Consider the following 26,426-nt stretch of genomic DNA (forward strand, 5'->3'; position numbering starts at 1 on the left):
GAGCAAATTTTACTTTCAGATGTCAACAAATGTAGAAAGGCACAGCATCCTGACTCTAAGGATGAGGATGAAAGCTGGACACGCACAGGTAGTGGTGAAGAGGAGGAGGAAGAGGAGGAGAGGATGATGGCTTCTGAGGTGCAATGGAATTATAACAGCAGTCTGCCAGGTGAAGCAGGTGACAGGGAGAGGACCTGGTATTTCAAATGGAGGTAGTGATAGATCAACACAGAGTACTCTGCCTTAAGAATGATCCATGACAAAAGTCCTTGACTTATTTCAATAAAAACAAATATGAAAATGCAGTTATGACTTTCTTTTTTGGCTTGCAATAATTCCTCTTAAAATCCATTTCTATTCAGAGATTGGAGTATTTGTTTTGATCTTCGCTGGGAGATATCAGTTATGATTCCTGCTGTTTTTACATGCGTCAAAAACGGGAAACATCAATGAGTCTGGAAATACACGTTTACATCCTAATGTACCATATTGAAGCTCAACAGAGAAGACAAAGAAGGAAAATGCAAACGTTACAGAAACGACAGTCTTGGTAGAAAAAGGATTCTCTTCAGCCAACATGACAATTTGTCCATAAATCTTAGATTTTATTCTTTATAAATGATTTTCTTACAATGCAGTCTCTAAAACCATTTTGAAATATATTATTATAGTTCAACACAAATATCCCACTGTCTAAGCCATAACTGAGGACAGACATCACCTCCGTTGTCAGAAACTAAAAGCAGCAGAAAACATGTTACAAAATAATGATTGTGGATTATTTTGTGTGACATTAATTATCATGCTCATAGATGGCATTGAAACAAAAAAGGTGACGTGGGATTTTTGAAAACAAACTTTGATATAAGTGTGGAGCTATACAAACAAAGTTGCTCTATATGACGTTGGGCTTTAACGACGACGAAGATATTCTGTCTGTCGAGAAAAAATAACTTAGTATTTTTTTAACAAATACAATTGGTGTGGAAAATCTTTTGGAAAATATACAGTACAAAACTGGAACAGATCCAACATTGAGATATGTTAAATATGAAAAAAAAAAAAAAAAGCTGCTATATTTACAGATGAGAGCCCCAAAGTCCCATTTGTTCCAAGTACTGACCAGATCTGATTCAGCAGGACATAAGTGGTACAATCACTGTTTGACGCTAGGGGGCAGCATATTCCCATCTCTTGCAACAGTAAAGCACAGCGGACTCTCTGGGAAAGAAAATACAGCACTTACTCTTTGTAAAATGCAAAAATGAGGACTTAAGAAAATTAAGACCCACACCATTAATATCAAATTCAAATGACTCCAGAACTTTTCAAAAAGCAAATTTTGAAATAAGCATCTCATCTATCAGAATCCATTTTCTTGTCTCCCACACAGTCCTGCAGGATATTCAGTGTCTTTGGCAAGTCCTTCCCAGGTCTCCTTCAGTCTTTACAATCATGTCAACGACGTCCCTCCTCCTTCTTCAACAGTACCTGCTGTCCCATTTCTCATCTCTGCATCACCTGAAGTTGGAAATGTCGTCACAATTAGTTTTGCGGCTCGCAGACGTTTTAGACAATAAAACAACTTGTTTGAATTTTAACTATCGAAGAAACAAAGCTTGTGTTCTTCACTCGATCCACTTTGGTCCAGACTGAATTATCTCAACGACAGGATGGCTGGGCATGACATTTTCTACACATTTATCTCCCTCTTACAGTGAACTGTAAAAACTTTGGGGATCCTGTGACTTTTCATCTCTTTAAATTTTCCATTACCTTCAGTAGAATTTCTGCAAATTCCTGCAAAACAAATGACAATCCACTCAGCCTCATCTGGTGCCGGGCGGATACCGGATAAACCAGCCTAAGCTGTGCCTTGTAGGTTATGCTAATTAGCAAATGTTTGCATGCTTGCGGGCTAAACTAAGACGGTGAACTTTACACCTACTGATAAACCTTTCATATCTAACTTTGGGGTTGCATTTTTCCAAGATAGTTAACTTCACTGCTAACTTTTTAGTCACATCATTTAAAGAGCCTAAATTACTTTTGATGAGGACTATTAAACATTATTTTGCTCTGAATTACCAGAACAGCCAACAGTGACGGTCTTGCAGAGTTTTAGCTAAAACAAATGTTGATACTTCTGAAGTTCGTGTCTCCACTTGGCAGTTATCACTGATTGGCCGACATCAACGATATCTCAACCTTGGAATTATAACTCAAAGATTGGCGTGAGCGTTTTTTCAGACTTGGCTGTAGACTCTGAAATGGTTTATTACGTAGGATACTCCCCTCTTACCTTTGACACTGTCTTGCTGTGGTTCCTGTCCTGCAGTTTGCTCCGTGCCTTCACTGGTCTCAACCTCTTTGGCCTTCGTTTTGGGTTTCTTTGCAACAGGTGGTGGCACCTTCACTCCCGTCTTCAGTGACTCCGCGTCACTGATCTCCTTTGTAACGGAGGAACCCGCCGGGTTCTTCTGCATGTCTTCCTTGGTCTCTGGCATTGGCCTGGTGTCAGTCACCACCGTCTTGTTGCTCTTGGAGAAGCTAAAACTTCCCGTACTGGAAGGGGACTTATGGAGGTCCAGAGGTGACGTTGGCAAGTGCAAACTGAGGCGAGATAAAGGACTATCTTTTGATCTGGCTGCCGTCCTCAGGCGGATAGCCTCTTGTAGGTTCATGGAAGGAGAAGCGGTCATGGCAGGAGGAGATTTTTTCATAGGAGATACGGCTGTGGAGGAAGATGCAGGGGAAATCAGTGAAGACTGAGTCGTGGGCAGAGTTGGTTGTGAAGTGACTGTGGCTAGTGGAGAAGTAGATGTGGGGGCGGTCACAATCAGAGACCTTCTGATGGGCTTCTGAGGAGTCTCACCGCTGGCAGACGGGGTTGGGACCTCATTGTCGGGCTGCCGTTTCCTCATTGTGACCTCAGCTTGCGGTTGCTCTTGAGCTTTAGGGGGCTCAGGACTGCTGTTGACGGACTGCAGCTGGACCATCTGCAGGAGGGACGGGGTGACAATGGGGGTGGGTTCCTCTGGCACAACAGGGTCAGAGGTCTGCTCTTGGTTTTCTGTGCTCAAAGGACCAGGCTGGAGCTTGACGCTAGTAAGAGCCTGCACTGGTAAAGGTGGAGGTAAAGGTATGTTAGTCGGTGGAGAAGGAGCAGGTTCTTGAGCCTTTTCTGGAGGAGAGGTTTCAGGAGCTGGTGGCTTTGAGACTTGGGATGGAGGTGAAGAGGGGACCTCCTGGGGTGATGGAGCGGGTTCTTGAGCTTCTTCTGGTGGAGGAGAGGTTTCAGGAGCTGGTGGCTTTGAGACTTCGGATGGAGGTGAAGAGGGGGCCTCCTGGGGTGATGGAGCAGGTTCTTGAGCTTCTTCTGGTGGAGGAGAGGTTTCAGGAGCTGGTGGCTTTGAGACTTCGGATGGAGGTAAAGAGGGGGCCTCCTGGGTTGATGGACCATCAGGTACAACCTGACGTTGGCGGAGAAGCTCTACGGGAGGTGGAGGAGGAATACTCTGAGGGGGTGCGAGAATACTGTTAGATGAAACTGGTTCTGTTTCAGGTTCGAATGGGATGTTCTCTTGTGGAGGATCAATTTCCTCCTCTGATGACTCGGGTTGTGATGGCAGTGGTGGTGGAGGTGGGATAATTTGTGGTGGAGTAAGCTTGCTGACAATTGTTGCCTCTTCAGAGGATCGGGGGGCGTCTTCTCGAGGAGGTGGAGGTATAACCACTTTAGAGACCTCTTTGGGTGGCAGATGGGAGACTTCGATAAGCAGTGGAGGCGAGACTTCTTGAACTGCTGAAGGAGAAACTTCTGTAACCAGTGTGGACGTGATGTCTTTAACAAGTGGGAGGACATCTTGAACCACGGGAGCAGAAGGCTCTTTGGGCCTCACGGGTAAATCATTTACAAGTGGAGGAGAAATTTCTTTAGGTGCCGGAGGAGAAACTTCTCTTGGTGGCGGAGAGACCTTCTCAGTTGTAGAAGACAAGACTGCTGTAGGTGGTGGACGGGGAGCTGAATATGGAGGTGGGGGAGGGATACTCAGGGGTGGAGGCGCCATCTCTTGAGACGTACTGGGCTTCTGTGGTTCAGCCCCCGTGATCACCTTTACACTTTCTGTTTTCACCTCTGATGTAACAGCCGTACTAAAGGAGTCAGACTTCTCTGGCTGCTCCTGAACAGGTAAATCTGGTCCCTCCGCACCAAACAATGGCGGAGGTGGAAGAAGGTAATCTGTCTCTTCGGACAGGCCCACCTGCGCCATCGGCGGAGGTGGAGGAGGCCAGGACGACTCGTGGGATACGACAACTTGCACTGATGTGACGGACGCAACGTTTGTAGTTTGTGTGGCGGGCGGTTGGAGAGGAAGGTGCGTCGGGGGAGGAGACGTTGACGGAGAAATACGGACTAATGAAACGGCAGGTGACGTGTCCACGTTGGACTTCACATCTGTAGCTTGAGCGGATGTCTTAGATTCTTCTTCTCTTATTGCTGCCAGTCTTTCTTCACGTTTCTCTACAGCCTTCACTAACATCCCACCTAATATGTCACTTACTCTCACTTTCTCATCTTTACGACTTCCTTCCAGATCTACATTCTGAGCCAGTCTTCCATTGCTCTCTTTGTGACTTTCTGCATTCAAAATCTGACTTTCTTGAACTGTCTTTGCCTCTGGCACATGTAAGGATCCATTAACGGACTGCGCAGCTACGGTCGGATTCTTGTGGTTTCTTTCCACTACCGAGCTCTTCACAGACATCTCTGCAGATACAGAGGGAGGCTGCCTCTGTTGTCTCCTGTCTTTTGGATTCTTCTTCACAATGGCGTAAGTGTGATCGGGCGCCGGAGGTCCCAAGAGCAACTCGACTGTGCGCTTGTTGTGAGCCCACACCTCGGGGGGAGGCGCCGGAGGTGCGTGGACTTTAGGGTGCGGAGGGATGTTGAAGAGTTCTCTCAAGGTCCTTACAGATGGGCTGACGCAGATCGTGTCAACTGTGTCCAGTTTAGGTTCCTCAGTGGATTTAGTGTTAGAGGCCTCTGGCCGTGTTGCACGGGATGGAGCCGAACCAGCAGAAGTGGACCCTGGAAATAACCTTTGAAGCTTTGCCAAGATGCCTTTCTTGTGCTTTGGAGACGAGCTGTGAGGCTGCTTAGAAAGCTGTGGGGATGTGCCGTGTTGGCTGGAGTAGCCACTGGACGGGGAGATTATTTTGTTTATCTTATTCTCCATCGGTGGTTCCTGCTTCTCCTGTGATGCATTTTTGGAATCTGTCTCTGCAACCTCTGTCTGTTGTACCTGCAGCTGAGTTTTCAAAGCACTGAAGGACACGGAGCCCATGGAGTCCTCCAGAGAACTGGTGTCAGCATTGTAGCCGAGGCTGTCTACAATCCTGGAGGGAGATCCCGGTTTGTTGTTTTCATTTTCCTCTCCTGGGGATGAGATGACGAGGACCTCTGCCAGATCACGTGACCGTCGCTTCATTTTATTGTGGAGGGAATAGGAACGGCTCGGAGGAGGAGGAGCCCTCTTGGATTTCATGACAGAGAGGCTACGCACAAACTGCCCCTCTCTCTCGACCTCGTCTCTTTTATGAATAAGCTTTCCATTCGATGTGCACTTGGAGGCCTTGCTGATGGAGGACTGAAGACTAATTTTGTCATCCCTAGCCGAAGCATCTCCGTCTTGAGACCTCTTCTGTCGGGGGGTGCTGCTGCTGGAGATGGTTGACGTGTCGGATACCAACGTCTCCGAGGACTCCGAATTGCTCCAACCAGAGCTGTCGGACATATTGGGAAGGTTGTAGCGAGAGGCGGATGTGATGGTGGAGGCTCTGGAGGAAGTGGTTCTGATTGAAGAGGCTCTGGAAGAAGCACGGGAGGGAGCAGGGCTGGACAGCACCAGGCTGCTCTTGCTGACGGTGCGGAGGCTGTTGCGACTCTGGCCGCGATTGATTTCCACCACCTCGACGGAGGGTGGCAGGACGGCATTGGGAATGATTTTGGACATGTAAGCAGCCTGGGGTGACATGGATATGACAGGGCTGGGTGGCTCCTGTTGGAGGCTGGAGGCAGTGGTCATCCAGGGAACGGCCAAGGACCGGGGCCTCTGCTCACCCTCCATGTTAGGGCCCAGGCGGTGAAGCAGGGCCAAGTCGTCCCTATGACCAGCACGGGTGGCACCGAGCTGCTCGACTCCATTTTGTGACTCTGCTGCCTGCTGTGGCCCATCAGTGGTGGGGCTGCTGTCAGTATCACCGTTGTACAGCTGTTCCTCATCTAGCTTCCGAGTCAGTGTCCAGCCCACTCTGTCCAGACCTGGAGGAAGCACAGAGGGCTAATCAGCACAAGTTCACCCAAATATCTAAGAATTAAGAAAACCATCCACACATTTACATCCTTACATACAAACTTCACAGACAAGTGTCATTTGTTAATAACTCATTTAAAATACTATCTTCATACCCATCTCTCTCTGAACATGTTGTGGGATTCCCACAACAGTCTTCCTGTGTCGCCTCCTTGTCTTTGACTTCTTCCCAGAGTTCAGAGGTCTGAATGTTGATCCTTGACAAACACAGACGTGAGAGAAAAGAGGACGTTGGTTTTTTAATAAATACGTAACACTGAATTGAATCTAAACCCATTTACAGATTGTCTACAACTATTTAATCATTTTGGATCTAATATGTCAGACTATAACGTACACAAATGACTTTTTCTATCAGTTGATGAACTGTTTCAGCTTTACATGTAGTTCAGTGACAGCAGGAGATTTGAATCGTGTTTTGGCTGATGGTGAAGTTACCTTGCCTGGTGAGTCCGGAGCGGGAGGATCTCGTGGACACGGATGATTGCACAGAGACGATAGAAGACGTGTCAGCAATGGTGCTGTCTGTCACGAAGCCTTCTCCGTCGGTTTGGACCGTCATTGTCGACTGGCAAAAGGAAAAATAAATAAATAAACCACTTAAACTACAACGAGGCATTCGCTGTGTGTGAAAGTAAACACAGAAATCCTGTGTGTCACTTACAACTGTGCTTTCGTTATCCTGGTACTCCACTCCGTTATTGGTTTCTGTAAAGAGAATCACATGTAATTAAACTGATGATGATTAAGTCCTCTTTTGCACACTATTTTCAGCAATCTGCGGACGGTTCTAAACATGTTGGCGACTCTAATTTAGTCCACAGGTGTTCAGATTGTGTCACTAGAGTCTTTCATACCTTCCTGCTGCATCATTTTCAATCCTTCCAGGGCCTCAGTGTGGAGGTCCTCCAGGTACTTGGGCCGGCTGGACTCCATGAACACGTTCTCCTGGAAGAGCGGAGGTACCGGGGTCTTGTCATCATCATTTCGCTTTGGGACAGCTTGAAGCAGAGAGGGGGAGAAGGGGATCAGCCTGGATCAACTCAAAGCTCTGTGTTACTGAAACAGTAGTTAAGGGGGCCATATGGAGAGGAGGCGAACATTCGGGTGTCTGTCAGGGACATTTAAGTACAGGAACAGTAAATATGTTTGAGGGTCAACACCTGAGATTGTGAATTAAACAGGCTGAACTCCAGTCCACATTATGTAGGATTAGACTCCAGTGACTTCGACAGTGATTTAAAGGAAGGGATTATCATATCAAAAATTCACCATCAGCAGCATATGCCCAGCCTTAAGGCAGTTCTTTCAAGCCTAAATGTCACTTAATGAGACAGTGAGAAGGACATTAATAAAATTGCTGTCACGTCAGTTCAATCTTTGACTGATGACAAAATACCTGAAATACCATATTGAGAAGCATGAGCTCTGTCCAAAAAAAATTACAACTGGCTTTGAGATACAAATGATATTGTGGAGCTCAAAACGAGAGTTTCTGAGGTTCTTCTCAGAGCAAAAAAATGTGTTCTCTATTCTTATCTTAAATATGAAAAATAAATAAAACGATCCAAAATCTGAGCACAGCTGCCCAACATTTATCTCTCTGGTACCCTACCGACTGCACTGTGTGCTTAGTGTACACAGCTAATTTTTACCGTCTTCTTCTGGAACAGCATTATGGTATAGAAAGCAGTTATCTATGGGTATGCAGGATTAAATTCACTTTTTTTTTTTTTATAGATGAAAGTAGATTATGACTCACAGCACATTGTATGACAGCAGAGTAAACATTAGAGACTGACATTGTTTTTTTTAAAAGTTGCCAGCAACAGTGACTATCCACACTTTCATTACTTTAGTGCCTGTATTGGGTGAGCCAGTTGATCCAGCTTGTCCTGGTCATACATGAACAGTAAACACATTGCAGCAATTGGCATGACTCATAAACCAAGAAGCTCAAACCAATCAAAACAAAGTAACATGTGCTCTTTTCACTCACCTTTCCTCTTGAAAACTGTTGGAAAGCAGTGGAAATTAGTGCTGGAGTTATTAGTGAGAAGCAACACCATGGCTGGTCCAAAAGTCCACCAAAACTATGCCAAAGTTGTGTTCAAGAAAAGAGGAGGAAAATGGTGAAGCCTGAAGTCCATCAATTCTAAAGCATCCCGGACAGATCAGGACAGGATGATAATCTTGTTTGTTTTTGATGAAGTTGTTATTGTCAGTTCACGTCCATGCAGAGTAGAGAATGTCTCTGCAGCCAATAGGCCATCAGACCTCAGACACTAATCCTCAGCAGCCTAATTCCTCTCTATTGCCCCCCCCTCTCCCCCCTGTCAGCGCTCAACAAGATACCCAGCATCCCCCTGTTGCTCCCCATCCATGGGCACACTCGCCCCGGATTGGTCACTACAGGACACAGATCAAACTGACATGAAACATGTAAACATTGAGGAAAAGAAGCTGTTGTCAGGGATTTGAGGTAAAAGGGCAGCAGCGGTGCCTCCCTCTCACTTGAGCCACAGCTTTAGCACCACCAATAAATACCACCACACTGCTTTGTTTAGATTATACACCATTTTAACAAAACAAAATCTGCAATAACGAGGTAAACTTCTGTGATTAGAGACTTCATTAACTTTATTGTTTTACCACAAGGGGGAGTAAGTGAATAGAAATGATCTATTCCTCAAACAAGATTAAAACCATGTTTGAAAAGAGGCCTGCAGCTCCAAACCACATGGTCGCACATGTGATTAATGTTCCCTTTTGTTTCCAGAAACACAACATTACATTTGTTACTATGCAGCCAGACTACAGAAGAAATTCTTAGTTAACTCTTAAGTGTTGATATGTACACATCATTTTTCAAATCTAGAGAGACACTTTTAAAACTAGTTACTGAGTCAAATTTCAGCAGTTGGGACTCCTTCCCCTATTATTATTGTAATTAGCATTAGTATTAGCACACATCAAAACCCATGTGTGACATTCACTTCCTGGTGTGCTGAGCAGACATGACATCGAATGTATGACATCTGATCAAACGGAAAACATTCCCATGGTTGAGATCTTGGCGAGTGAGTCATTCAAAAGCAGTTCACAGAGAACAGAAAAGTAAAAAAAAAAAAATAATAGTTGAAAACACAGTCGGCTGCCAAAGTCGCTTCTTCAGCCTTCAGCTGTAAACAGAAACGTACACGCAAGAGGTGCAGTCAGTCTACGACAACACTTATCTAGTTACCATGACGGCACACGCTTGACTGGTGAAGCCTGGAGTGGTGGGTGGGGTCCGTTAACCAGGGGCTCGAATTATCACTGGTTCTACCATCGCATTGTAATTATATCCATATTAATCACTGACATATTAAAGACACCATCTGTTAGTGCTGGATTGTGCGGGAAGCTGGATGCATTAACGGGCTGCAAGTGATTACGTATGAACCCCAAACTGATGTTTACATCTCGCACTTGGATAAACACACTTCATCTAATGTGTTGATACCGCGTCACGATCAAGTTTCAATCTTCGGCTTCCAGTGAGGAAAAACAATATTTAAAAATAAAAAAAATGCTCAAGAGGGAATTATGGTTGGTTAAATAAAATTGGATTTAAACGAGCTAACATCTGTTGGCAAGTTTGTTTTGGTAAATTCTCTGGCAGTAAACAGAGACAGAAGGTTTCAGGAAATATGTTACATCACCAGCTACTGTAAACAAATGACAACCAGTGACCCAGATGGTGGTCCCATCATGTGTAAATGTTTGTTTGTTTTAGGCTTATTATAAATTAGATTAAATAAAATTCAAAAATAATAATGTTCCTCTCAACGCAGATATTTAGCTTTTTTTTTAACCAATCGGCAAAAAATTAAAGACAACCAGAATTGTTGATGAACTGGTTTAAAGATCTGCCTGGTGACCAGAATTTATTCTCAAACCTGCAATTTTTAGAATTCTTTTTCTAACAAGACTGCAAAATCAAATAATTTTTTATATATATATAAAATGGTCAAGCTGACCTCAACATTTAAGCATTTTAGCCCATTTTACATCTGTAAAATATTTTAACTGAATAAATAAACTATGAAAAATCAAAACAATTAAGGTTTTGATGACATTTTCTGTAAATATTTTCACATGAACGTTTACTAGGTCGAGCAAAAAGAAAGACGAGTTGATCATCTTCATATTGTATATAATCTGAATTTCTTATAATAAGCAGCAGGTTTAGACACTCTTTGGAGTGAAACCATTGTTGATGTGACTCTTCCTTCTCCTTCCTACTCTTTGAATTGCTCATACGCCACACACACCTCTTGTCTCCCTGCCCTAACTCGCCCCTCTCTCTTGTTGTGCAGCACCATGCAGGCAGACATCCATGCAGAGACGTTCTCTCCGGCTGTGACGGTGCCGTCTGCCAGGTGCTTAAGCCTCTCTAATCAGCACAAACCCAAACTGAACGCACCGCGGTGACAGTAAGAAAGGGATGATGGCTCACTGTTTTTATTAAAAAAAATTTTTAAAAAAAGGTAGTCAGTACAGCTTTGATGTACAGGACTCGTGTTAACGCACGCCGATGTAAGGCTGCGGGCTCCATTGACTGTTTTCACGCTCTCGGTTTTAGAGAATTAAATATAAACATCACGGCTGAAAGAAAAGAAAAAAGAGGTGCGGTGTGACAAGGACCTCAATCCAGGTAACATGCTTCATGTGGCACGCAGGGATTTTGTCCCTTTTTTCACCGTTAGTTCATGTCATTATGTCGGTTTACATCTTGACCCTCCCAGTCTTTAACCATCATTTGTGGGTTAAAAGAGAGCGATGTCATCACCGGCTTCGTAACGTCAGTCTCTGACTTCAAAGTGGAAAATATTCTCACCTGCCAGCACCTGTTTAATACAAACACACATTTGCTACAGGGTGCTTTTATATGTGATTACAGACAATAATGTTATGAGTAAGAAAACAGCTCGACATTCTTATTAGTCGAGTGAGAGTGAGTAGAGACATGCAGGATAGTTTGGGTGTATCTGTGGCAGCGAGGCTTGAGGGCTACAAGGGCTGTCCAGTCTGTAGGAAGCCCACCATAGTCCAAAATAAAATACCTCAACAACCATTAGGTGAATTGCCAAGAAAGTGGTTACACTAATAATTATTATTGGTCTCCAGAAGATAAAAGCCAAAATGACATTGGTGAGCTCTGAACTTTTACCTGCAACGCACCAGCAGGTAAAAGTTTCATAACAGGTGAATTTCTGAATGCTAAACTATGTTGGCTCACGCTCATGAATTTAGCTCAAAGCACAACTGTGCCTACAATGATCCTGACAGAGCTGCAAATATGACAGTAGGCTCTTCCATATCTTAAGAATACATGAAATGGTAAATCCATGTCGGATCTCTGGGCACAAAACCAGCAGTTTGTGCTGACATAAACTAGAACCTCTATCCTACAAGCAGCGGTCGGGCTTATCACCGTTACAACCCTTGAATCCGTACAAAAAGAACAGTTTGTCCTTTGAGAGTAAAACTACGTGAAAATCCAACAACGTGTGCAACTTTACGAAACTTTGCTGTACTGGCGATATAAAACGAACAAAGTGATCTTTAGAGTACCGTCTATCTGCCACTGCTGCAAATCTGTCTAATTTAACTGCAGAAGTCATGACCGGTGACTCACTAAACTTTCCAAGCACATACTTATCAGTCTCTCTGTAGACCTGCCACAGTGTTGGCAAACATTTTCCTTTCGTGACATTGGCCTGTAGAGTTGGTGCAAAGCTACCGTAACATGTCTGCATTACTTGGCAATGAAACAATGTTGGATTTCATAAATAATAACTGGCTGTCCTATTTGTTTTGGTAACACTGACACCAAACATTAGAGGACTGCAAAGAATAAAAGAAACTTGATGAAATGAAACTCAAGCAGGTAATTCGCGTGGGACTAGAGGGCAAACTGGCACTCAGTAAAACCTTGCTTAACATCTGAGAGGCCTAAATATGATCACGTCTGTCATTTGGGTGTGGTGACTCTTCAGCTATTGGAATAAAATCCTTCTAAATGCACTAAAACCCTGTGATTATAAATAAGCATTTGTGGAACTGTTTACTATACAGGTCCTCAAGTTCTCAACTACCTGCATTCCCACAGCGTCAGCAAACTACTTGATTATTATCTACACACAAAACACAAACTGAGTGCAGAGTGTGTGCTCGTGTGCTTTCCAGCCAGGCGTTGATTTTGAGATATTTCAGATTTCAGGGGACAACGGTCGTTCTCTTAATTTCAAAGTTCATCCTTGCTCCATTGTGGCGTTTTAATTTACAAAACCCCTTCAGGAAATCAACAAGCACTTTCCACATGGAAGCTGAACAATGAGAGCATCTTTCAGAGGAATACACCTCCCTGAGGCGACAGTGCACAGAAAGGCAGTTGATTACTTCCCGCCATACAACCTGTTCTCCTGCCCGTCATTGTTATTGTATTATGTGTAGCTAGAACATTTGTTTTGGATTATGTTACAGCAATATAATTTTTCAATTATTGCCTGACAGTCTGTAAAAAAAATTAAAAAAAACTGCATCGCCCATAATCCTTTGTGTATTTCACTCCACTCTGTACTCTGTCCAGTTGTGTAAAAACAAATCTGTATGTAAATGTGAAGAAGGATGCTGGAACTTGTGACCCTCAATGGTGATGTATTGATTCAGGTTAGTTTTTTTTCCCCTGAATGAATTATGTGCTGCAAGTTAACTGCCATCCCAAGTCTGAAAACTGGACCTCTACTTTCAGCACTCTCTATCTTTCTTCCTGATTTATCCATTAACACAATCTCCCGTCTCACCTTTAATGCAATCCAGTGGCTTTCATATAATATCCGACCCGGTCATGAACCAATAAAATCCACAAATATTTCAAACAATTGTATCAAAACTGATGTCACAATGGTTTAAATGCTCCACAAAAACAGGCTGACAGGACTTCACACCGCATGAGAGGAAAATGCAGCGAAGCAGAAATACGGTAAATACACTCTTAACAATCCTGCTTCACTTAGGCAGCATCTATAACTTAATATTCAACAAAGGAACGTTAAATTAACTGGCTCATATGATCTGAACTTTGCATGCCAACCAAACACAAACTCACACACACACACACACACACACACACACACACACACACACACACACACACACACACACACACACACACACACACACACACACACACACACACACACACACACACACACAAAGGACTCCCTATATCTAGCTTCCTCAAAGAAATATCGGAAAGCTCAGGAATGTGTGGAATCTCTGAGGGAGTGTTTGGAGGTGAACAGATGACCTTCTGATCGTACCTTGCGAGGACTGTATGACCTCATCAGTCTTCAACAACCTTATTTCCATTTAAAAAGAAGGGAATTCCTCCTAAGGCCCATTAGAAGTGAAAAAGAGAGAGGCCAGGGCTGCACAAAAGGATTGACAGGGACATAAATCACTGAGAGACAGGTATGCAGAGACCCACACTAACATCGTGAGTAATTAGACAAATGGAAGTAAATGAACTTGTAAAGACAGATAACCTCTGTCGTTTGGCTCAGCGTGAAACGTGGTGAAGTTATCGGAAAAGACGATGCAGAATTGATGGGTTCACCTCACTGGGAGGTCCAGGAGGTCAGCTTTTATCAACCCAAAACCTGCCACTGTGCAGTTCCCTCTGGTCAAACTCCATTGTTCTTGTTTACAAAAATACATTCCCATGAGAGCAAAGGGTAAAAGTAAAGCAGCGGAGGGTTTGGATGCTCAGCCTGACGGGATCAACCAGCACGGGAAACTGAATAGAAAACTAAGTTCTCTGATGTGTTAACAGCAGGTTACTTTAGTTTATTATCCAGCTGGACGTGCAGATGAATACGAGCACATATTAGCAGGGCCGGGTTGCAGACAATACACAAATTATATATTTTTATACTACACTTTGAGATATATTCATGTTTTTTTGCAGAAATCTTTTCAGAAACATCAGAGGTCAACTTTCCAAATGTTAAATGTTCATTGCTTAAGTCACACAGTAGTACAAGAAAGCATCCAGATCACTAATCAGAATAGAAACTCAAAGACAGAAACTGTCCCGTTACTTATTCATGAAAATGTACCGAGCTTCAGTCACGTACATGAACACACTCCATTCAGCCTCTATGGTTACGAGCATTTGAGCAGAAGGTCAGGAAAAACAGAACCCCTTGTTCCTCCCTACTGTAACGGTCCTGGCATGGCTTTTAATTAACTGGCACGACGCCCGCCATACCAGGCATTTATTGGGCAGGAGGCCCCACGAGCATCCAAACAGATCATCATCAGGGGATCAGCGGGAGGAATTCATTTTTCGGTGTTACATCGCACGGTGTCTTGCTCCTGTAATAAACCTCCTCGGTATACATTTTGGGAATTGCTGAGCTCCACCTCTAATCAGAGGAAGTAACTGGTGAGAACTTTGCTGAGGTTGTTGTCTGCACCAACAACCTGCAAGGTATTCACAACACTTTATTGCTGCGGGCTCAACGGCAGATTATATTCATACCTGGCACATAAATCACAGTTAACAGTTCATACTTCTGTCTTTATAGTGATATATGCCAGTAACTGTAAGGTCTGTGACTCCTAAGGCAATTCATAAACCATTTAGAATAATAGTTACTGTGGCTGCCATCACAACAACGTTTAAAGGTCGGTTTTAGTTGAGTTTTTTTAATCCAGAAACTGACATGTTTCTGTGTTTCTGGCTCTAAAAGTGAAGGATTCCTGCACTCGGCCCGACGTGGGAGTTAATAATCTAAGCCAGGACCTGGCCGAGGAGAACTACCTTATCTCTCCTCGGAGTTTACTCTCTCAAACAAAACTCTTACAGTGCTGTAGTGTCCAACCACAGGTAGCATAATGAAATGCAAAGATTGCGTAATGCCGTCCACAAACGTAAGCTTTGGTCGATGCTGACGTGTTTGTCGATGCATTCATCATCTACCAAAACCACAGATTTGAGAGAAAACGTGTCTATACATATTCATCATCTGCTGTGAGTAGAGTTGGATGATGAGAGACCGAATGAGTCTGGATCTCATGGAAATCCCCGACCCGGGCTTCTACTACGAGAGGACGCAGCAAAAGAAACAGGCGGAGCCTCCTCTTTCTGTAAAGCAATTATCAATTAGACTTCATAAGCACTGCCAGACAAACACATAAAACAGCCCTGAGCAACCAGACGCTGTTTGTACTTTTGTGTTTTTGCAGGAGCCGGCTCACTAAAACAAGGTTTTGCTTGTTTGTGGAATGTTTTGGGGTTTCAGGTCCGACTGCATCGAAGTGGGATTAATCAGATCAGAAAACTAAAGCTAGTTCCTTCAAGTCACTGCACTGGAAAAAAAAAAAACTGTTCACAAAGAAAAGAACAAGACTGTTGCGGTGCAGCATGCAAGATCCAACAAGATCTGCTGAGCTCAGCTATGGGAAGAAAAATGTCTCGTGTGAGTGTGAATCTTTTTTCTTTTTTTTACGTGCTCACTATGTGTACGACTTGGATCGTACTGAAGCTGCTGGCTTTGTGGGCATTGTTGTGTGCACAAAAACACCATCCTCTTCCTGCCCGTCTTGTGGAAGGCAGTCACAGTGCAGCACGTCAACCCGCCATGTAACCTGAACACCAGGTGGGTGAGGACAGACACAGATTTCTTTTTCCACAGCAAACAAAGTTAGCCGCCGGTCAGAAGGCGAGCTGGAAGTCGGTCTGTTCAAACATCCCTCCCGTGAACAAACACGCCTGACAGCCCGGAAGAAGCACATGCAACTCTGACATGTCACGTTAACTTTACCGCTCCCAAACATATAACTTCCCTCGGTAGCCATGCACTTCATTTTACTTATTCAATTTACAACTTTCATTTTCCTTCCCGTCAGGCAGCCGCTTATTTCATTCATGTCAGAGATCGGCTGGCACGCCTCGGGTGAGACGGAGAATTCATCAACTTTTAACGATATGTCGCTCATATGTTTTGGTTTTTGTGTGTTTTGTGCTGCGACAATCACAAGAACACTGAAGGAAGCTGTGACGTCCACAAACCAACGGTCACCTGCTGGAATTGTAATGCGGTCGGGTCGAGCGTTTTAACTAACAATTCAACTGTAGGTCATTTATTGATTATCACCGGTAAAAACGTGGTAATGCAAAAGAAAAACGGCCCGTTGTAAATTCCTGAGGTGATGTCTGGAAATTAGTTCTTTGACCCAAAAAAACCACTCAAATCCAAATATAGAAATTTTACAGTAATATTAAGTTCTGTTATTAATTTACAGGAATTGAGATTCAAACATCCCAAATGAATACAACCGCCAACAAGAACCTGTGAGCTCTTACCATGAGTATTTCCCTGCGGATGGGCCTGCCGTCCTGACTTGTGTCCTCCCTTGTGTCCACCCTGATGGCCAGCAAGACGTCCATCCAGTGCCAGGTCGAGTGCAGGTCCGAGCCCCAGGCTCTTCCCATTGGCGCCGGGGTCCTTCCTCTTCTTACCCTTCAACCAGCCCAAAGCTCGGCCCAGGGAGCGACTCCGCTTCTTCCGGCTCCGTTTGCTGTGCTTCTCATGGGAAAAAATGTCAACCACGTCCTGGGGGAGCAGTTCCCCGAACCCCAACGAGTCACGGTTTGACATACCACCTCACACTGGAGCTACGCCCTGAGAGAAGAAGGTCAGAGAAGAGAGAGGAGGTAGAAGTCACATTTCAGTCTTCATTGAAGCACCAGAAGTGCTGCCACTAAAGAGAATAATTAAAGGAATACTCCAGATTTCCAGATTGATTTTTAACCTTTTTTTTATTATTATTATTATTATTAACGTGAGTAGAAGTTAAGGTTGCTTTAGGTCATCCATCCATCACAGAGAATTTAGACCAAAAAAAACACATTTTTTTCCCTTGTCAATTATCGTCATTGAGTGGAAGCAGAAAACCAACTACAACTATTCTGTTCATGGAAATCCTAACATTCAATATTTGAAAGTTGGATTCAGCAGAGAAATCTTTTAACTGAAACTGCCAGATTCACTGTTGTCACATAAAACCAGTATCCGATTATTGTCTGCCTTCCAGGTTTCACTTCCTGAAAATCAAAAGACAAAGTTCATTATTCTCTTGATTTTTCAGTCGTCGCTGCTTCAACTGAAAATGTATGGGACACTCTGAGAAAAGCTCGACAGTTTGATCCATTCAACACTACAAATAACAAATAGATCAGACATGCGTCCATAGTTATAAAGTCCCCTTTAGGTCACTCCATGTGCGCCGGTGTTTGTTGTTGTGTTTGTGAGTCTTGGTGGGCGCTGCTCATTCATCCCACCCACTCCAGCCTGCACACACTTCCTCCTTCATCTAAACCAAACTTCACAGTTGTGCAGAGAAAGACTTGGCACCGCTCCCTTCATTCCATAACATGGAGTCATAAATCACAAAGCCGCACCCGTAAGCTCATGCACTCTTACATAGAGGCGCCGCAGCACGCTAGGAAACGCTGAAGAATACAGAAATAAACAACCACCAATGTGCACGGAGGCACATGTTGAATGAACAGCGTCCACTCGCATGTCAACGTAGTATCTAATTCCTTTAACATGCTTCATTGTCTTCCTCTATTTATTTTATTTTTTTTGTCATCGTCAGTTGGTGAGCTCATCGCCTTTCCTTCCTTCACTTCACTAAACTTCCCCACTCTGAGGCACATTTCCCAGCCTCGCTCCTGGGGATCGGCAGCTTACACTGGGCTTCTTCCAGCTGCGTACTTTATTAGATACTTATCTCCAAATCACAGGCTAAAAGTAGGAACGAGCTCTTAAGATGACAGGAGTCAGAGCTCATAAATAAGCAGACAAAAGACAGAGGGATGGTGGGAGCTGAGTTGAATTACGAATCGTGCTGTCGAGAAAGTTCATAAAAAGTTTCTGGCTGCTATGTTGCCTTTCAGTCATGCATGAAAAACACAGCCAACGGATTTTTAGTAACGTGTGAGTAATATTACCAAAACAATCTCTCAGTCTCTAGGAAGACTTTGCTTTCCCGTGGCGAGACATGAAACTAAACCACAGAAACCCATGTCATGTTCTCTGAGGATCACAGATGTGACTTTTCCAAACAGCCTCTCATTATCAAAGCCCTGCGCAGTGCAGAGAGGGAGTCGTGATGAGAGCTACGAGGACTCTGGTTTGGATGCATCATATATGGAAAATCCTCCAGCAGATGTGCCCTTCCTAAAGCCAGATGCCTGAAACGCTGTAAACGGGTCATAAACAAAACAGGTTTGTTTTTTTGAACCTTTAGTCAAATCTCAAAAGTTGAATTCTCACCGATGGAGTAAAAATTAGATAAAAAATACAGACACAGAATGCCGGTTTACACCCGACTCAAACTAATGCAGTCTAATACAACAGTCCTGCAGACCCACTTTATGAAGTTGGTGAAAACTTTTCTGCCTTATGTGCCAGATCAACGGGTGCAAACTTTGAGTTCTGGTAACACACAATAAATGAATCATTCACTGTTTTTAATCGAGCATTTTATCAGGCTAATTGTTAATTACACAAAGAGCACAGTTAAGGCTGATGGGAACATCACTCGTTTAGCAGACTAAAGTTTAGACCTGGTGATGACAGTACAGATTAAAATTCTAGGGATTCGTCCTGAAGGAGACCGTGACTGTAGATTTCATCCTGGGAGAACATACGTGGCGCTCCAACCGCTCGTCGTAGAGTCATTTCTCTCACTGATGCTGCAAGTACAGAAAAATAATGGAGTGAAATCTGGTTCTGGCCACAGAAAGAGAGAAAGAGAAGTTTACAACTCATGTCAGGAGTATGCAGCTCAATCCGACAGGCTTACGATCAGTACTTGAAGGACCTGAAAGCTATTGTAAACTTTATACATTTGTGGGCGTTTTAAAAGTAGTTTGTTGTCTTAATATAGACAAGCTGAACTTGTTATGCACTGCAGCAGAGCTGGCATCGTGTGTGGGGGGGACAGATGTCCCGTAGGGACTGATTTGTAGTGAAAGGCCATTAACAAGAGAGAGTATCCATCTTACCAGAGGAAAGCAGCAGGCCTCTCCCTGCACTAAACCCCGTGTTTCTCCTGCTCCAAATTACAGTCATTTGAGCATGACTCCAATCCGTGCATCTGCACTGGCTAAAGTCACCAATAACCAGTCGGCCCTCTCGGGAGCAGAAGGTCTGGTTCAGTCATGTACCGCCCGAGGGCTGCTGGGAGAGCAACAACTCCTCGGATTACCTCCATCACGGAGGGACCGGAGCGACGCTAAGAACTCTGGGATGTGGTGGAGACCACCCAGCCGACGGCCGTCTGCGTCCTCCGGTCACGAGCGGTTGACTCATGCCACCGTTGCTGCGGTTACACAAAACAACCTGCAATTTTCAGTTTTGCAAACAAATTTAATGAGATGACGCACACAGTGGAGTGTCCTCTAGAACTCTCTGAACAACATTTTCTTTCGTTGGATAAGGTTGTTTTTTTTTACTTTTACAAATTGTCTGAAGATTTATGAAATGGTTATTTATATAAAAAGTTACTGTCACAATCAATTCCCTTGCAAATCATGATTTACTTCCAAAACTAAAGCTCAAAATCCTAATTACAAGCTGCTTCATTGCCCCAACAACTACTTCACCCCTCACCACATCTCTCACTGTAGAAAAGTTGATCCACAAACTATCTAACATCTGATCATTAGTGGGGATTTATAGCAGAATCTGGTTTACAAACTGCCGTCTCCCTCCGTTTCTGTCACACTAAACCCGCTGTGGTTTCCAGCCGAGCTTCAGTGCTGCCGCAGCAGGCATGTGTTCCAACATGCTGTTTACTTATCCTTCACAAAAGACACCCGGCTTCACATCGGACAAGAGATACCGCTCCAACACGGCAAACCTCAACACGGTGTGTCAATACCTGCAGCACTGACTGACGATGCTGCATCGACAGCCGTGTGTAAACATCAGCACGAAGCAGATCATAATAGTTTACAGACTGGATTGTTTTTCGATGATGTACTTCTGAGCGCTTTATGTTATACGAGCTGCAGGACATGAATTCCAGAGCAGATCTGGTCTTCCCTCCACTCTTACACGGGTAGGTGAAAAAAGTAACAGCAACGTAAAGCACTGACACCTGCAGGAAAGGTTTCTGTGCAAATCCGGGATAATACGACGCGGATCTCCGTGTGACACTGAGCTCTGCTGTACCTTTCGTTGACAAGCCAGTGAGGAAGGAAAGAGGGAAAGCCAGTTGTTGTTAGATCCGAAAACCATCTAAAGTCCAAGTAGCTTAAGTGTACACACCCTGAACAGAGTCAAAGCAGAATTGCAAATACTTTTCAGTGTTTGTTTTGAGTGCAGTGCCTTCAAGGTGGGATTTACACTTTTGGACAATTCAGAGAAGTAAAATAACTCTCTTTCTGGGGGCTGATACCGATACTGTTTCTCGTGAACCGTGCAGTCTCTGAACTTTTTGATCCACCCTGATATCTGGAGAATAAAGCCTGTCAGCAAATATACCGGGCTCAACATCAGACTCCTATTCGATTGCAACGGGAACCAAACTGCACTCAAGGGGTGAAAAATGAGGTCCAAACATTTCATATTTCATAGAAAGGAGATTAAAACAATAAAATCAATAGTTCAAAAACAACTCCAGACGCTCGCCAAAACTTAAGCTGAACTCACATTATACTTACTTTAAACTCAAGTGTGTCTATATGAGAAGAAAAAAACTTCACAGGAAGTAACATGGGGGTTGAGGGAGGGAGGGGGCGGGGGGGGGGTACTGTAGCTTCTGACTGCAGTGAGTCACATAGGGAAGCTTGCGGAGCAGACTCATGGCGGGGATAAAGCAAAGCCAAGAGGGAGTGGCAGAGATACAGACAGACACCTTTGTTTAAATTAGAAGTGGCTGAGTTTAACCAGCAAGACATTCACATCTATACCTGAGCTGTTGGCTTCACCTGCCGTGACTGACTGGAGTTAGTCTGCACAGGAGGGAGGAAATAACACATTAGAAAGGTTAATATTCTCTTGTGAGCGGTGGGGAAGGATGAGTTGGATCAGCTCCAGTCGTCCTGCAGAGACCGGTCACTTAAAGTAACAGCCAATTTGGAAAATAACAGTTTCTGTGCTTTTCAGTGACTTTAACTACAATAACAAGTGTTTAGCGGTGTGAAAACTGGTGTTACTGTGCAGCACCGGCAGGCATCAGTCAGGGCGTTGGCTGTCTTCTCTGGGCATTTTCAAACAAAGGAGTAGCACTGCTACTCAAGAGAAGACTTAAGCAACCTTGTCTGAACTGGAACTGGAAAGCAAACACTGAAGGTACAAGATGTGCACGTTGATGGATGGCGGTGCTACTAAGAGTCAAACTGGAAACACCTCCAACAACTGAAACCAGGGACAGTCTGTGAGACGAGATGAGACGAACTCAGCGGGAGTCATTAGGCATCGATGAAAGATTTCAACGCCGGATAGGAAGTGTCTTTCTTTTTCAGAGTCGACTTGACAAAGAAGGTTAGAATAAAAACAAATAGTGACTCCGAATAGCTCAAAGAATTCAATTCAGGAACCAGAGTCTGCGCAGCCGCAAATTTCCTACAGTTTGGTTTCCTACCAACATATCAGCATAAACACACAGTGGCGAAGGCCTTGGAGCGCAAGATAATCCCTTACTGACATTATGTGGTCCCTTTGTTTGCTGCAGAAAGGATAGAGTTTCAGAAAAAGAGCATGTAGGTAATAACAGTGATAAAAATAAAACACGACGACGCTGCGAGACAATAAAAACACAAATAAACCAAAACGCTACGAGGGTCAGCGAGGCGGAGATGCTCTGTGTGTGTGTGTGTGTGTGTGTGTGTGTGTGTGTGTGTGTGTGTGTGTGTGTGTGTGTGTGTGTGTGTGTGTGTGTGTGCCATGTAGAGATCTGTGGATGGAGAAATGCAAGTTGGCGTGCTGCGAGGTCGCTGGAGCCATGCAGCAGCTTGTCTGGTAACAGCAGCAGCTGCATTCCTGAGAGATTGATAATTACTGACTGAGGAACTCTTCTTTCCAAATGTGCTTTCCCCCCACCCCCACCACCACACACACACACACACACACACACACACACACACACACACACACACACACCTCCACCCTTTCTCTTGTTCTGACCGCGCCATGAAGGGGAAAATGGATAATAGCTGGCACATGGGAGTCATTTTGAGATAATATCATAATATGCGGCTGTGCAGTGCCTGAGATGATTGTTCACTGTGTACGCATCATATTTTACCTCTGAGGAACCAGGACAGATACGATCCGCTCAAATGGAAGTACAACCGACATGCCTTCAGTTATGTTGTACAGTCGTGGTGTTTAAATACGGCCGCAACTAACGTGTTTCTATGATGGTCTTGATTAATCGATTGGCCGTCTGGTCTTTAAAATGTCGGGAAAGGTGGAACCTTAAATGTTTTGTTTTGTCCACCACAGAAACCAGAATATATTCACATTTCGAAGCTGGAATCAGAGAATTCAAAATGATTAATCGTTTATTTAAAAAAGTTGGTGATTATTTTTCTGTCAATCAACTAATCATTTAACCAACCAACAGGATTTTTTTTTAAAAGATTTATTTTCAGAGATGCCAGTCAGCTGAGACAGTGGCAGCAAAGTGTGTTGTTTGCTTTGCTTTCAGGGGTTGCCGGGGGTCTCAGTCTGGACGGCAGCTAAGGACCCCTGAACTGACAGGTCAGACCCGAGAAAAGAAAAGGAAAGAAAAGAAAAAGAGACTGTTGTTCAGCCGGTTCACAGAGAAAGCAAACACAGCTGGACAGTCAGCTTTAAAAATACATCCTGGCATCTCGGTGTCTCTGTTCAACACCCAGTCAAAACAACAATCTTTCAGTCCGGCAGTCAAAGAAAAATGTAGTGAGGGAATAAACCCGTCCAGAGTTCAGACCAGAACTTGTGTGAACTCTCAGGTGGAGAGAAAAATCCAGGCTGTTCATTCACACACCAACTTGTTCATGCCCCCCCCCCCCCCCAAAGAGACCCTGATTACATTTTTCCAAACTGTTACTCATCACTGATCCCCTTTGATTCCCAACAGCACTCATGACCCAGACGTTTCCTCTTCTGCGTGACACATTCAGTGTTCACACATAATCATGCATCTTGGTTGCAACACCGATCGTCCCGCCCGTCGCCCTTCTTTGACCGGCAGCTTTCCTCCACGGCTTTGGGTCACAGGTGAACACAGCAAACAACCGACACGTCAAACCTACCTGGCTGCATTTCCCAAGAAACACAAAAGCAGTTTCAGGTTTTTCTCCTCATCCTGTCCTATTCCTCATCTCTCACTGCCTCTCTGTCTTAATGTCTATCTTCCTCCGAGTGTCAGGGCTCGACTCGGCCATACCTGCACTGCTTACATAACACACCTGTAATCTCTATTGGGTACAAGCCCTGGCATGGCTGGCTGACGAAGAAGGAGCACCAGTATGCAACACACCCTTTCTAAACAAATGGCTGTGTCGGCCTCACCTAGCCGAGGGTGCAAGAGATAAACCCGAAGCCATGGAAGTGAAAGAATAAAAAACACAGCGTCCACCAACTGAACGTTCTGCAGTTTTCAGAAAAGTTTTGATTTGGAGCTCTCGGCCGTCTAAAGTCCAGACGGGGGCGGAGGGGTCTCCTGAAGGGGTCCCGGGGCGGTCCCGTTATCTCCCTCAGGTTAATCAACAAGCAGTCGGTCCACATATGATGACCTGCACATGGACAGTCAATGACGAGCATAGATTAGGTGTCAGAGCACCATGCTGGGTCAGTGACGGGAAACAACACAATAGTCTTCATTGTCACGAGCTCCATAGTTGCGAGATGCACTGCAGGTTTTAGATTACCTGCTGAGGATCCCTCAAGGCCAAACTAAGCAAATCTCCCACACCTAGTTTTCCATACATGCCTCACTTGATTTCTTATGGTTCCGACATGTAGCCTCTTTTTTTGTGGAGGTTAACTTCCAGGACAAACTTACATATTTGTTTACATCAAAAAGCAACTGCAACAGAATAATCAGACATTATGATGCAACAACTTAAATTAAAATGAACTTTTGTCTGCAGCTTTAAAACTCGACCGATCACGGGATTTATTTATGTATTTATTTTACTATTTGAACTTTTGAGGAAGAACACTAAACTATTTCTTACTCGTTTGTCAAGTCAAAGTAAAGTTGGGCAAAATTCGCAATTGGTTGAGGATGTAGTTTTTCCGTTTAAACTCAAGACAACGACAAACACAAAAACAGGTTAATGGTACCTTGTGAAACTAAAGATCCAGATGATCCGGTGGGTTCAGCCACTCTCCATTTGAAGCGTCTCTGCTGCGTCCTTCCAAATCCAAACTTTCACCGTCCGAAGGAAAACTTCAGGTGAACCATTTCCGTGAAGAAGAAAAAAAGAAAAGAAGCGCACTTCAGGAAACAACTGGTTTGTTTTGTGACCGCTGGTGAAGCTCCGGTTGGTTGGAGGTCTGCTTCAGGGTCTCCTCCGCTGTCTGTCCCGTCCGTCTCCAGACTAAAGTGAAGTTTGGGGGGGGATGACGACCGAGTGGCGCAGCCGTCGACCTGTGGTCCCACCTGAAGGAGGCTGGACGCGGGCAGGTGAGAGCAGGAGGCTGAGGGCGGTGTTACGAGGACATCTAGTGGTGGGACAGCGAAACGACAAGTAACACGAGGCAGGTGAGGAGCATCGGAAATGTTGTCAATACTTTAATAAAGAACAAAAGAAGTCTCAAAGTAATATATTCTTGTTTTGAAACTTGCAAATGAAACTCAACCACCTGTTTTTCCTCTGGATATTCTCAGTGACCCACATACACTGGTCACACTAGCAAAAGCACCGACAGGTGAAGTGAATAACGCTGATTACCGTTAAGAGGTGGGACATATCAGGCAGGAAGTGGTCAGTCAGTTTGGCAGATCATGTGTTGGAAGCAGGAAAAATAGACAAGTGTGAGGATCCAAACTGATATCTAAGAGCATCTCCAAAATGGTCCTGTGGTTAGGTTACCTACCAAAAGTCCAAGGAAGGACAACCGGTGCACAGGCGACAGGGTCCAAACACACTTCAGTGTTTTCAATGTTAGTCTGAAAAATCAAAATCAAAAAATAGTACAAAAAACTTACAACATGCATATGACAGAGGAGAAAATGAACTATATGCAGAGATGCCATTGTCCTGTGAAAAACATGTATCCTGACAACATCAGGTCATTTAATGTTGAGTTTCAGGATTGGGTGTTACTGAATTGTTAATTTAGCAAACATTTGTAACATTACCATTTATGGGTGACAATAGCAGAGTTGCCATAGATGATTTAATCACATTAAAGGCACTTTGTACACGTGTATATTTACAGCTCGCCTGATTAGATACCCTAACTGTATTTAAATGTGTTGCTAATGTGGAATTTGGGGTATTAAATGATCCAAAATAAATATACCTTATTCCTTCAAGATGCACACGTCTCTCTTGAGAATTGAGCTCCACATGAAGTCCTAAGTAAAGTATCCTGCAGTGTGTGTGTGTGTTTGTTTCCATCTATTTATCAATGACAAATCTGATAGGCAGCATGCAAAACCCCTTAAACAAATATCGTATATGAACCATGCAAACTTCACAGGCAGCTGAGGTCAGCGCTGGAGGAAGCTGTATTAATAGAAGAGCATGCATGGACCTGCTCGTGTTGCCACCACCTGGTTCAGTAGCGTGAGGCCGGATGTTTTTGCTAGAAAGTTGAGCAAAGTTTGCTCTCAAATAGCTTTCAGCCGTGATGTCACTGCCTTCGTAGAGGCACATAAAAGCAGGCTGTGTAAATATATCTCTCGGTGGCACCCGGGCCGGTCCAGACATGTGCAGGCTGTTGCATCCGGAGCATGTAGGCCACCCTGCTCTCA

General features: G+C 44.2%; 1 protein-coding gene across 1 annotated transcript; it reads right to left on the minus strand.

Annotated features, from left to right (window-relative positions):
* Nucleotides 1-584: 584 nt before the first annotated feature.
* On the minus strand, nt 585-25,714 carry LOC138636316 (NHS-like protein 3). The gene is made up of 9 exons (XM_069724269.1): nt 25,544-25,714; nt 24,788-25,390; nt 16,798-17,116; nt 7,235-7,378; nt 7,042-7,085; nt 6,816-6,945; nt 6,473-6,574; nt 2,303-6,325; nt 585-1,521 (listed from the first exon to the last, which is right to left on the minus strand). Exons 3-9 carry the CDS (start codon nt 17,090-17,092, stop codon nt 1,454-1,456), a joined length of 4,806 nt encoding a protein of 1,601 aa, XP_069580370.1. The 5' UTR covers nt 17,093-17,116; nt 24,788-25,390; nt 25,544-25,714; the 3' UTR covers nt 585-1,453.
* Nucleotides 25,715-26,426: the final 712 nt, after the last annotated feature.

The sequence above is a fragment of the Brachyistius frenatus genome, unplaced genomic scaffold, assembly GCF_029030835.1.
Source record: "Brachyistius frenatus isolate BFR_SWC_R1_liver_20210118 unplaced genomic scaffold, ASM2903083v1 Contig_368, whole genome shotgun sequence".
Taxonomy (NCBI): domain Eukaryota; kingdom Metazoa; phylum Chordata; class Actinopteri; family Embiotocidae; genus Brachyistius; species Brachyistius frenatus.